The sequence below is a fragment of the Ursus maritimus genome, unplaced genomic scaffold, assembly GCF_017311325.1.
Source record: "Ursus maritimus isolate PB19 unplaced genomic scaffold, ASM1731132v1 scaffold_23, whole genome shotgun sequence".
Taxonomy (NCBI): domain Eukaryota; kingdom Metazoa; phylum Chordata; class Mammalia; order Carnivora; family Ursidae; genus Ursus; species Ursus maritimus.
The window spans coordinates 30,717,866-30,730,717 of NW_024424786.1; the positions used below are offsets into that span (position 1 = coordinate 30,717,866).

The 12,852-nt window shown below is 55.3% G+C and overlaps 1 protein-coding gene across 1 annotated transcript in view; it reads right to left on the reverse strand.

The window, feature by feature from the left end:
* LOC103672387 (transcription factor PU.1) overlaps positions 1-12,384 on the reverse strand; it is a 15,292-nt gene extending 2,908 nt beyond the window's left edge. The window contains exons 1-4 of the mRNA XM_040639808.1: positions 12,274-12,384; positions 10,523-10,619; positions 1,201-1,388; positions 182-344 (exon numbers count right to left, since the gene is read on the reverse strand). Of these exons, the coding sequence (XP_040495742.1) occupies positions 182-344; positions 1,201-1,388; positions 10,523-10,619; positions 12,274-12,369 (544 nt within the window). The 5' untranslated portion in view covers positions 12,370-12,384. The remainder of the gene's footprint in view (positions 1-181; positions 345-1,200; positions 1,389-10,522; positions 10,620-12,273) is intronic.
* Between the last annotated feature and the right edge of the window lie 468 nt (positions 12,385-12,852).

Here is a 12,852-nt window from a genome sequence, read left to right on the forward strand (position 1 = left end):
ACCGACACACGAACGGGCACAGACGGTCACAGAGGCCGCGCACACTTGGGCTGACGTTCCCACGCTCACAGATCCGGACACACACTCAGCTCTGTGGCATGACTTCTGTGGCCTTGGCTGGGGTGCAGGGGGCATGTAATGGCCAGGGTCGGGGCCGGGCCGGATGACTGGGCCGCCCTACCTGTTTCCCCATGCAGGAGGCCAGGCCCCGGCTCCAGGCCGTCGGCCTCCCCGTCAGACACCTCCAGCGGGGGGCTCTGCCTCTCGCCTTCCTCCTCATCCGAGCTGGGCTGGGCCGGGGACAGGGAGGGGTATGGGAGGCACATCCGGGGTAGGTAGGAGACCTGGAAAGGCAGGGAAAGAGGGTTGAGGTCAGTGAGGCCCAGTTCACAGCTCAGGGCTGCTGGGTAGGGGTCATCCTAGCAAGAGAAGAGGGAGTAAGGAGGGTGAGGAGGACAGCAAGGGGCAAAGATCTGGGAGAAGGCTGGGGAAGTTGGAGGTCAGTCAGGTTACAGGGGTCAGGCAGGGTGAACTCCACAAAGGGCGTGGGTTGAGGGGGGCCAGCGGTTGCTGGAATCCGGCCCACCCTGGGCCCCCTGGTTCATGGCTGCGTGGCCAGGGGAAAGGGCGCCCTTTCCCCAGATGCACAGCGGTGCCGTATGGCCTGGCATTCCTGGGGTCGGGGAGGCACGGCAGAGGGACCGACAGGTTGGGTTAGGGAGTGAATGGGGCTTCATAAGTGGGTGAGAAGAGAGGGAAGGGCCAGTGGAGGTCAGTGAGGGGTGGTAGAGGTTAACAGAGGTCACTGATGGGGATTAGGGTCCATGGGGCTGAGGAGGGTCAATAAAGGGGGTCAGTGGAGACAGGGAGGCCAGTGGAGGTCAGTGTCCAGCAACTCAGATACCGGGTCCATAAGGGGCCAGTGGATGGGGGGGTGCAGTGGGGGCCAGGGGGGCCACCGTGGTCAGGTGGACCAGCGGAGGGTGGGAACTATCGGGGCTCTGTCCATCGCCGGGCGAAGGCAGATAAGGGGTGTGGGGTCACGAGGTCAGTCGGAGGGTCAGGAGGCAGCCGTTGGGGCTCCGGCCGCCGTTGGCGCTGTGGGGCAGGAAGCCGAGTTGAGTAAGAGCCTGTGTCAGCTTCCTGTGAAGCGCCCGCCTCACCACAGCCCGGTCCCGCGGGCCCGGCGGCCGCACGCACCTGGTGGCCGATGCCCGCGTGGGTGGGCGCCATGGGGGTGTCGAGCACGTGCATCTGCTCCAGCTCCATGTGGCGGTAGAGCTGCTGCAGCTGGGGGGGCTGCACGCTCTGCAGCTCCGTGAAGTGGTTCTCGGCGAAGCTCTCGAACTCGCTGTGCACGTGGTGCGGGTGGAAGTCCCAGTAATGGTCTGCAGGGGCAGCCAGGCAGTGCGGGGTGAGCCCGGGTGCTCGGGCGGGAGCAGGTTGGCATACCTCTAAATGTCGCGAGGCCGGGCCGTGGGGGGCTGCGATCACAGACCCGGCTGGGCTCCGAGGGGACGTGCATGTCCCAACGCCCACCTCGTTAGCTCCCACCCCCATCTGCCAGATGAGAACACCGAGGCTCGGCCAGGCTGCAGAACATGCCTGCAGTTAGCGCCCCCGGCCGTGGCAGGGCCGAGACCCGTAGGTCTGAATCCTGGCTCTGCCAGTGCTCTCTGTGTGACCGCAGGCACATGCATGGACCTCTTCGGCCTCAGCGGACTCACTAACAAGATGGGGATAAGAGTTACTGGGAGGATACAAATGGTTCACATGGGTAAAAACTCCCAGCCCCAGAGGAGGCCCTCAGGGAATGCCGATCCGCCCTCCACTCCCCTGGAAACCACAGACTGGTTCCTGAGGCCACAGTCACACGCACACGGTCTTGTCACATGGCCAAGGTGTGATTGCGAAGTCACACGGCTGACATTCCTCACACACCAGAGCCTGTCCCGGCCCGGGGCGCTGCCCCTTCAAAGCCATGCCCCTGGGCGGCTGTCTCTGTCTCCCAGCCAGGCTGCCAGGACACGGGTTTTGCTGGAAACCCCCTCCTAGGTGCTTTCAGAGTCTGCGGTGATGGATTCGAGTTTGGGGAACAGCCGCATGCCATCGGGAGCCCTGTCTTGGAACTAGGACATGGTTTCTCTGGACATCTTTTCCAGGAAAAAGACAAAACAAAAAACGTGCCACGTGTCTGTGGAGTTCCTGGGGACAATCTGGGGTCCAAAAGAAGATGTGGTGATAGAGTGACAAGAGGGATTTTCTCATGTGACCCAAAAGGGAGCGTCCAAGATGGTAGGCCAAGCCAGCATCTCTGGGATGCTACATGGGGACCATCACCAGCCCCGTGGGTGTGTGTGTGGGTGTGTGTCTGTCTGTCTTTCTTTTTTTCTTTCACACAAGCATATACTCATTTACTCACACATCCCCAAAACAATGACATGTGTTTTTTTGGCTTTGGACTAGTTCTCAGAAGACTTGCTTTCTAATACTGCTCTGTGGTGGCTTTGCTGTGTGACCCTGGACAAGACATTTTGTCTCTCCGAGCCTCCAGTTCCCCAATCTAAAAGTCAGAGACCTGACCAGGTAGTTAACAGAGGTCCTGTCCACACATGAAATACCTGAACCCACAATCCAGCCAGCCCACACTCCCACCTCTACAAGGCTTCACGGCACAGAGGAGAGAAAATACATGATTTGAGAGTCAGGCAGAGCTGGGTTCAAATCCCACCTCTGCCATTTACCGCTATGTGCCATTGGGCAGGTCATTGCATGTCTGTAAGCCTCAGTTTCCTCATCTGTAAGATGGGGTTAATAATGACACCATCTCAGTCTTGTGCGGGTTGAACGAGTTAATGCCTGCAAAGTGCTTAGAATAGAACCTGGCGCAAAATTCCATTCAATGAACATTACCCATTATTAGTACTAATGTGTCATTCTAAAGAACCCAGATCAGCACTTGAGCAAATGGCAGATACCTTCATGCATGTTTATCTCCTCTTCCTCCCGCTCCCTGCCACCTCGGTCAGTGGCCCAGAGAAATCGTTTTGGGGGCCTGGCTGTCACTTTCTCCCAGAGGCTAGAGTTGGGGCCTCAGCATTGCCCCATGAGGACAGTGATGGGTTTTGTTCTCCCCTTACTCCCAGTGCCAAACACAGTAGCCACTGAACGAACTTCCTGAACGAGCGAACAAATGAATGAATGAATAAATCCTAGCCTCCTGAGAACTCTCTCCGGCTCTCCTCCACGAAATTATCTAAATCTGAAGGGAAAACAAACCAACACTTCGTTTGTACTTTCATCTTGCAGCGAGTTAACGGGACCCAGAGCCTTCCACCTGCCTGGGAGAGTTGGCTCTGTGCTTTAGAGACAGGCCATTTTGGGGGGCTCTGGGATTTGGTGAGCCAATCCGGGGTCCTCTTTAGGGGTAGATCCGCCCTCCGACCCCACTCCTGGCCCCTCCCATTTTCGCCTTGCCCACCCAGGTTGCGCTGTCCAGATCCTGACAGAATGCCTTATCCTGCCTACCAACCCCCTACCCTCAAACCCACTCCACTTCCAGGGTTTGGAGGACCCTGCATGTGTGCAGCACCCCCACTGTTCTCTTTCCCTCCTGCCCTACCCCCACCTGCTCTGTTCTAGCTCCACATGAGACCCCTGAGCTCACTCTAGCGGTCCCAGCCTGAGGCCAGCATTTCCTGTGGGGGTCTCAGGACATCTTCTGCAGAGTCGCTCTGGGGGCCCCCCTTGGAGACCCTGGGAATCACTGAGAGGGGAGCTAAGAATTGGAGTTTAACAGGCCCTAAGGAGGTTCCTTTGCTCACTGAAACTCTGAAACTCTGCCCCAGGGTCCCCTGAAAGCTGCAAAGGGGACTCGAAGGTTTCAAAAGGCCCAACGGAAACCTCGCCTTCACCCTTGATTTGGGTGCTCAGGCAATTATGTAATAAACGCTGTCTGGTAGGCAGAAACGTTCCAAATATGGGGCCCTCTGAAGGGACGCAATACAAGGAATCCTTCAGAGTGCCAAAGTCAGCACTCCTGGGCTCTTTGGACCTCATTTCTAGAAGACTGTTGGTGAATACATTGCTTCACCCATCACTGGGTTCCCTGGGTCATCCCGCAATATGCCTCCTTAGCACGACGCTGCGCCTCAAAAGAATATGATGGCACGTGCATATCCGCAGTGAGCTCTGGACCCTCCTTTGCATAGCCTGTTAGGCCACCCAACACACAGGGGGCCTCCATCAACATTCGGTCAAACGATCAATAGAAGTTAGCTTTTAACGTGTATTTTTATGTCCCGGACACTATGCTGAGTACTCACACCACATTTCTCATTCCATCTCACCTTAGCTATGACAAGCTCTTTTGCACAGGAGGAAACTATGACTCGAAGATCTTAAGTCCCTTGTCCACAGGCAGGCATTGGTAAAATCACCTGTATCTACCTCCAGGGACTGAACTCCCACCATTACACCGTACGACTTCTGAGAGACAAGCCCGTTAACGAACGCTTTAATGAGGACCCATGGTGCCACTGACTTTGCTGCCTGCTTGTGTCCATCTGTCTGTCACCCAGTATTCGGCATCTGCCCTCCATCCATCCATCGCTCGGCCACCATCCACCCAGCCATCACGCATCCATCAGCCAGCCAGTCAGCAATAACCCATTCATCCTGATCTCTCATTACCGCCTTCTAAACCAGCTCCCAATCTGGGACCAAAGTCCTACCCACCCGTCCCTATTCTTACTCAGTATTTCTGGTGTCCCTAATACTTGTAGGTCACCAGGACAAAAACAAAATCATATTCCAAACAACCCCACGCATACATAAAACTTAAGCCCTAAAGTGTCATTCAGCTGACCTTATCTTCTTGGAGCAGAAATCCCAGCCTTCAGCCCAGGGCTCCCTCCAGGGGAGAAGAAGTAAGATCAAGACAGAGAAGGAAGATGAGGAATTAAGAAGACAAGGGCTGAGAAAAAACTTTAGGAAATCAGAGACCACAGGACATGAGCTCCTGAAGCCTAGCCCATCGCTCAGATCAGGGAAACAGAGGTCCAGAGAGTGTGGAGCTCCAGGCTTCATCACACTTGTTAGTCTCTACCTTGTATCCTAATTAGTAAAGTTTTAGTTATTTCCCCTGTTAAAATAATAAATCTGGTAGGACTTGTGTTTTATTGATTCCACAGTACCTAGCAATGTGCCTGGTGTACGAGAGATGCTTTGTATATATTTATTAGTTGGATAGGTACGTGCGAGAGGGCTAGAGGGTTTGGCAGGTGAAGAGAAGGACCATTGGAAAGGTGAATGAGTGGATCATTAGATGGGCGTGTGAATACACTGGGGGATGGGCAGAGGGTCAGTGGTATGAAAGGATGAAAGATGGAAGGATGGTGAGGAGTCATGCTTTGGAATTCTAGTTCCTTCACCAATCCCCTCACAAAGAGCAAATCCTATCCCATCCCATTGCGATGGCTACTATCAAAAAACAGAAACTAACCAGTGTTGGTGAGGATGTGGAGAAATTGGAACCCTTCTGCACTGTGGGTGGGAATGTAAATGGGGCAGCCACTGTGGAAAACAATATGGAGGTCTTCAAAAATTAAAAATAGAACCACCATTTTATATTATGAGTATTTTACCACAGTTTAAAATAATAAGAATTGGGGCACCTGGCTGGCTCAGTTGGTTAAGCGACTGCCTTTGGCTCGGGTCATGATCCCAGGGTCCTGGGATCAAGTCCTACAATGGGCTCCTTGCTCAGCGGGGGAGCCTGCTTCTCCCTCTCCCTCTGCCTGATGCACCCCTGCTTGTGCTCTCTCTCTTTGTCCAATAAATAAAATCTTTTTTTTAAAAAAATAAGAAGAATAAATAGTAAATTTTATGAGCCCTACTTTCAAAATCTACCCTGGTCTGTCCACTCCTTTCTGTTTCTACTACTACCACCCTTGGCCAAGCCACTGTCATCTCTTGCCTGGATTATTCCAGGAGCCCCCTCCCAGTGCCTACGCCCTGTTCTTACCTTGGCCCCACTCTATCAATTTTCCCACAGCCGCCAGAGTGATTTTTTTAAAAAGCTTATTCAGTGGAACCACTGAGTTTTCAGAGAAGGTACTAAAAACTTCCAGAGACAAAACGAAACTAAACAAGCAGAAACACACACACACACACACACAAAATAAGGTTACATTCAAAAAAGAGGACATAAAAAGTCATCCGACTTCAAAGAAAAAACTCTAGTAAGCAGAAGATAGAGAAATGCTTTCAAATGTCTAAGGGAAAATGTGGTTTTCAACCTAGATTTCTGTACACGGCCAAACTACTGTTAACCATGAAGACATGAGAACAAGCAAACAACAAAACACTACCTCCCACACACCCTCTCTTAGGACACTCCCATCCACATTGCGTAGCACTCATCGTGTGCCAGGCACCATTCTAAGGATTTTATGTACAGTGACTCACTCAATCTTTAGAGCAATCCTGAGAAGGGGGTGCCATTATGAAGCTGAGACAGAGCAGTGAAATATCTTGCCCATGGTCACCGCAGAGAGTAACGGGATGATGGGGTGTGAACCTCAGCAGCCTGGCTCCAGAACGAGGGCTCTATCTCCTTGCTACCCGGCCCCGCGTCCTCTTTCTCGGGGACGAGAAAGTACAGGTAATCAAAGTATACCACTTGGCTCAGCTGAGAAATCTTCACATGGTCATAATAATGGAAAATGCAGATATTGATTTTATAAGTTACTTAAGAGAAAGACAAATATTGTATGATCTTACTTATATGTGGAATCTAAAAAACAAAAATATCCCAAGCTTAGAGATGAGGAGATCAGATCTGTGGTTGCCAGAGGCTGGGGTCGGGGTCAGGGGAATTGGAGGAACGTGGTCAAAAGGGACAAACTGCGGTTATAAGTACTGGGGACACGATGTACAATGCGGTGACTGCAATTAACAATGCCGTATGGTGTATCTGAAAGCTGTCAACAGATTGACCCTCAAAGTTCTCTCTACAAGGAGAAAATCTTGTTTTGTATCTCTAGGAGGTAAAGGATATTAACTGAATTTACTGTGGTGACCATTTCACACTCTCTACGTACGTCAGGTCATTACGCCGTGCGCCTTAAACCTACACAGTGTCGTACGTCAGTTACGTCCATGAAACTGGAAAAAAGTTGTTGTATACTCGTTTTGGAATGTGTGAAGTGTGAGTGTGTGTGAGTGTGTATGTGTTCTGAATGGCTACAGGCAGAGTCTCATCTTCAATAGAACGAGACAGAACATTAGATAATATCTCAAATTGAAGATTCAAGCTAGATTCCTCTCCACCTAGCACAAAGAAGGTGCTCGGGAAATGCCCACGAATGAATAAATGGACAACGTTCTAAGTCTCCATTTCAAATCATCACGTGTACGTTGACTTAACATTGGACTCGGAAGACTGGAAAAATAGCTTTTCTCCGCCTCTGCTGTGCCGCGTATGTCACGGAGAAATGTCTATGGTAGGCTTGAGTAAAAAGAAGCCACTTGCAGAACAGCGTGATGCCGCAATTCATTTTGCGGGAATAGAACAGACACTTGCTCTTCTCTCCACCTAGACCATCTTTCTCCTTTGCGTGCACGGTCCTTACCACCTCAAGCCTCCTCAGAGCCTTCCCTGACCACCCAAGGGAAGGCAGCCCCAACATCAGCAATCTGCATTACATGACGTTCCCTTTTACAGGACTTATTATTGTGTGTCTGCTCATGTGACCGTTTACCGGCCCCTCCCTCACCGGAATGGAAGCTCTCGGAGAGCCGTGGCCTTGTCTGACTCATCATGGCCCCTCCAGTGTCTAGAACAGTGCCCGGCACCCGGCATGTAATCAGAAGCTATGTGGTGGGTGGCCAAGTGGGGGATGAGTGGGCATGTGGAAAGAAGATACATGTTGGAAGGATGAGTGGGCGGCTGCAAGGGTGGGAGGCTGGTTGGTTGCCTGTCACCTCAGTCAGTTGAACTGACGCAGTGGATCTGGTACAGAGCCCTCTGGGCTTCTCCCACTCTCCTAGCCGCTTCCTCTCTCCTCCCTGGGGGATGCCATTACGCGAACGTACTGGGCCCTGAAATCTCCCTGGGCCCTGGACTCAGGACCTCGCACATCTCACGCCTGACCTCAGCAGATCGCCACAACGTGACGAGGTAAGTGTTTCCATGCTCTCACTTCCATATATGAGGGGCCAGGGGCTCGGAGAGGCTGTCATTTGCTGGCTCAAAGGTCACACACTGGTGAGTGACAGAGCCAGAACCAGCCCCAGGTCCAGCCCCAGCGCCTTTTTAGTAAGTTTCAGCCACCTGAAAATGTAGACACAGAGGACATGCAGGAAGTGGTGGGGCAACGTGGGGTGTCTCTACCCTTGAGTCTTCAGACAGTACCTTCCAAGAGGTATTAGGAAAGGACAGAACAGGGTGCCCGAATGGCTCAGTCCGTTAAGCGTCTGCCTTTGGCTCAGGTCAGGATCCCAGTGTCCTGCCCACATCGGCTCCCTGCTCAGCGGGGAGTCTGTTTCTCCCTCTCCCTCTACCCCTCCCCCCTGCACATGCTCTCTCTTGCGCGCGTGCGCTCTCTCTCTCAAATAAATAAATAAAATCTTAAAAAAAGAAAGAAATAAAGAAAGGACAGAACAGATGCACAGGTCAGCACAGATGGTCAGATTAGCAATGATGGGAGCAGGGGTGCAGGGAGTGGGAGTCGGGCCACCTGGGGATGCCAGAGGAGTCTCTGAAGCAATTGAGGAATGACCAAAACAGGTGCGTCTAATCAGGAGTCATTCCTAGAGCCCCAGCCCAGATACAAGGGACCTGCCTGGGCACTGGGCCAGGAAAGCACAGGCTTTCTCCAAAGTGCTCACTCCATCATCCCCAGCCCCCGGTCTAGCCGGTTTCTAGATGTATGCACACGCCCTCCTATTACAGGAGGGGAAACTGAGGCTGTAACAGGCCCAAAGGAAATGCCCCCAACACCAGTGAAACTGAGAGGAGGTTAGGCCAGAAGGGAAACGGGCAGTCCCAGGCAATGCTGAATTTGCGGGGACCTGGCTGTCCTGCTGCCCGGAGCCACCAGGGGGAGCCAGTCTTCAAGTGCGGAGGGACCTTCTCCGGTTCTGAACTGCTAGGTGCAAGGGTCACCAAGGGCTGCTCTCTAGGTCAGGGAGACCCGCCCTTGATCCTGGCTGGGGGCGCTGGGGAGAGAGATGGATGCGGGAGACTCTCTCTAAATTGTCCGGCTTTTCCCCAGGAAGGATGCATTGCTTGCAGAACCATAAATTAGCTTGAAAGGATGAAAAAGAAGAGCTTTAAAACCTTCCTAGCCCCGGGATTCTGAAAGAAGTCTCTGTGTCCCCACACGCGCGCTCGAGGCTCCTCCCCCACCTACTCCCTAGCGGTGGCTCCCAGGTATGGTCTTTATAATCGTTGCCAGCGCTGTGTTCCCAGTGCAACAGTTCCCAGGATCAGGCATCCAGATGTGAGCGTCCTCAGAGGGCCCCGCTGCAGGTGCCATGGGGGGGGGGGGGGGGCATGGCCAGGCATGCGCCTGAGGAATGGAGCTACAGGTGGGGCTGGCCCCCAGGTGTGAAGCCTTCTCCCGCAGTGGCACCCAGCCTGCCTCTCCCTCCGGGGCTGCAGACACCCCCCATGTCCTCTGCCCAGACTTCAGAACTCCCGGAGAATCCCGCAAGGAAGACCTATTCGCTAGGCCTTCTCAGTGTGCCTCAGGGGTGTCCCACCCATATACCAAGATACCCTTTGCGTGGCCTATCCCAGTGCACTGCCCAGGTCCCAGGCCCCTAGTGTGTGTCCCCGCCGGCCCTGAATGTGCTCTGGGGTGGAGGCTGGGCCTTGGGATGGGCAGTGAGACTCAGACGGAAGGACCCCTGGCTCATGCTCCAACCTCACTCCCACACCAGCAAACCGAGTTTGAGCCCCTGCGGAATGAGGGGCCCTCAGAGCCTTCCCCTTAATGAGCAGTTCTCAAATAGGGGGGATTCTGTCCCCCAGGGGACATTTGGCAACATGTCGAGACATTTTTGTTTGTCGTGACTGGAGGTATTTCCGGCATCTAATGGGTGGAAGCCAGGGATGCCGCAGGACATCCTACAATGTGCAGGGCAGGCCCCCACAGCAGAGAAATTCGCAAGAGAGGTTGAGAGCACAGCAGGGAGCAGGAGCTGCACCAATGTGGAATTCATGTTGGGTGAAGGGGGTGACAACGCCAGAGAGGAAGAAGGGGGTCTGGGGGAGCAGGAGAGGAAAGCAGGAGAGGCCCACCGGACTGGAGCAGACAGACTGGGGTCCCCTGACCAGCTGAGTGACCTTGTACAAGTCACTTCGCGCCCTGAGCCTCGGCTTCCTTGTTTGTGAAAAGACACACAGATTGGACCAGAAGATAAATGGGGATGAAGCTGACCTCGGGCCTTGGCCCACCACGATGCTCAGTGACCGCAGGCTGGGGCGTGGGGGGCGGGAGGGCCCAGGACTCACCGCTGTGGCTCTCTCCATCGCTGCTGAGATAGGGGTAATATTCGTGCGTTTGGCGCTGGTACAGGTCCGTGTCATAGGGAACCAGGTCTTCTGATGGCTGCTGAGAGAGGAGGCTGTCAGGACTCGATGGTGGCGGGAAAACCCCAGCCAGGTTGGCAGCCTCTGGAATGTTGGGGCCACACCACCCCCCCACACTGAGGGACGGCGTCAGGCCTACAGCCCTCTCTCTGCCTGGAACTGGGAGAGGCCACAGTGAGGACAGGGGGACCCAGGAGAGCAAGAGACTTGGCTCCTGCAGAAAGGGGCTCACAGGGACTCCAAAGGTCAGGGGTCAAAAGAGAACCCAGGCTGAGAGGAGAGCATGGCCTCCCTCCACCCCCTCCCCTACACGGCGGCTCCTCAAGCGTCACTCCCTCTCACACCTGCACCCCCAGTTCCCCGAACTCTCTCAAGTTCACACGGATACACCTACACCTCCAAATGTCCAGACATTCCCCATGACACCCACACATGAACTCACACCCACATGCCTGCCCACACTCACTGTACAGGTCACTCACAGTCACACACGTGTGGTCACATGCACACACACCGTTGTACACTCACACTGTAGGCACCCTCGGCCACTTGAATGAACACACGTCTCCTCACACTTGCCTCAGGCACCTGTGTTTCAGGCTCATGGCCACTCACGTTCTGCTTGCACACCCATCCTCATGGCACACAAACGTGTCCTCCTGCCACTGTCACCACAGCCTTTCTCCAGGCCCAAGGCACGCTTGGGGCCCATGATGACCAATGGCCGCTCACACTCATGGGCTCTACTGTGTCACCAGGCAGGCTTGGGGGCCATGGGCCAGCCAGAGCCTTGGTCCTCTCACTCTCCCTCCTCCATCCTCCTTCTGACACACCCACTGGGACACTCCCTTCTCTTCCTCCCTTCCCTCTTGCCCTCACCTCTCATTCTCCCACCCACCCTGTCCTCCTCTCCCCCTCCTCCCACTCCACCCCTTACTCCTCCCTGTCCTCCACTCTTCTTCCTCCCCCTTCAGCCCCTCACTCCTCCCTCTCCTCCTCTCTACTCCTCCCCCTCCTCCCCTTTCAACCCCTCACTCCTCCCTGTCCTCCTCTCTACCCCTCCCCTCCACCCCCTCACTCCTCCCTGTCCTCCTCTCCCCTTCCTCCCCCTTCACCCCCTCACTCCACTCTCTCCTGTCCTCCTCTCCCCCTCTGCCCCCTCTAGACCCTCACTCTTCCCGTCCTCTTCTCTACTCTTCCCCGTCCTCCCCTCCAACCCCACCTCCCTCCCTGTCCTCCTCTCCCCCTCCTTCTCCCTCCACCCCCTCACTCTTTCCTGTCCTCCTCTCCCCCTCCTCCCCCTCCACCCCTCCCCTCCTCCTGTCCTGGTGCAGGCACAGGACAGCACACCCAGTCTTCACAACAGTCATCAGGCCTCTCCCCACCCCCGCAGTGTGTGCCCAGTGATTGCACAACAGCTACTCCGGCCCTCAGGCTTGGGTGGGGGTGCCAGGGTGCCTTGGGAGCCCACCTTCCCAGGAGTAGCCCTAAGGGGTTGGGTGTAGCAGCCCAAGAAGATGTGTCTCCTGCCTAGCTGCGTCTGGAGTCCAGGGAATGAAAGGTCAAGCGTCAGAGACAATGTGTTCAAGCTTGTGGGCCTGTGGTTTTCTTAAGGCAGACTTGGCTCTTCCTGGGACCACCTCCATCCCCTCCCTGCCTGCCCCCTGCCCCACCTTCTTCGTGGTGGACCGGGAGGGCGGGACAAGGCTCCGTCTGGAGCGCTGGAGGAAGCTGTCTGCGTCCAGCCAGTGAGAAGGCCGTCCAGCCATTGAGAAGGCCGGGATCCCAGCCCTGTGTCTCCAGCGTGCAGCCCCGCAGCAGGATGTCAGGCCTGGGGAGCCTCTCGGGGCTCTGAGGCCTGGCTGGGGTGGGGCGGGGGAAGGGAGCTGCCTCCAGGCCGGGAAAGCTGAGTCAGGTGGGCAGGCCCTGCCAAACCCTTCCCGGCTCCCCAGGGCTCCCACCCCAGCCAAGTGGGGATGGGGGTGGGAAAGAGAGAGGGAGGGTCCTCTCTGAGGGCCCAGGTCTGCACCTGCCTGAGGCTGCAACTGTCACGAGCAGGGGCAGTGGGGCTCTGCCCCCGGCCTGCTGCCCTTCCCCGCCAGGGCTCCCTGGGACTCCTGCTGCTTCACCTCCAGCCCTGGTCCTCGTCCCACCCTCAGCCCCTGCCCTCACTCCAGCCTCCTCTCTACGGGCTCCTACCAGCGCCCTTGAGCTCAGCCAAACTGGGCCCAGCTCAGCCCTGCCCTCCTCCC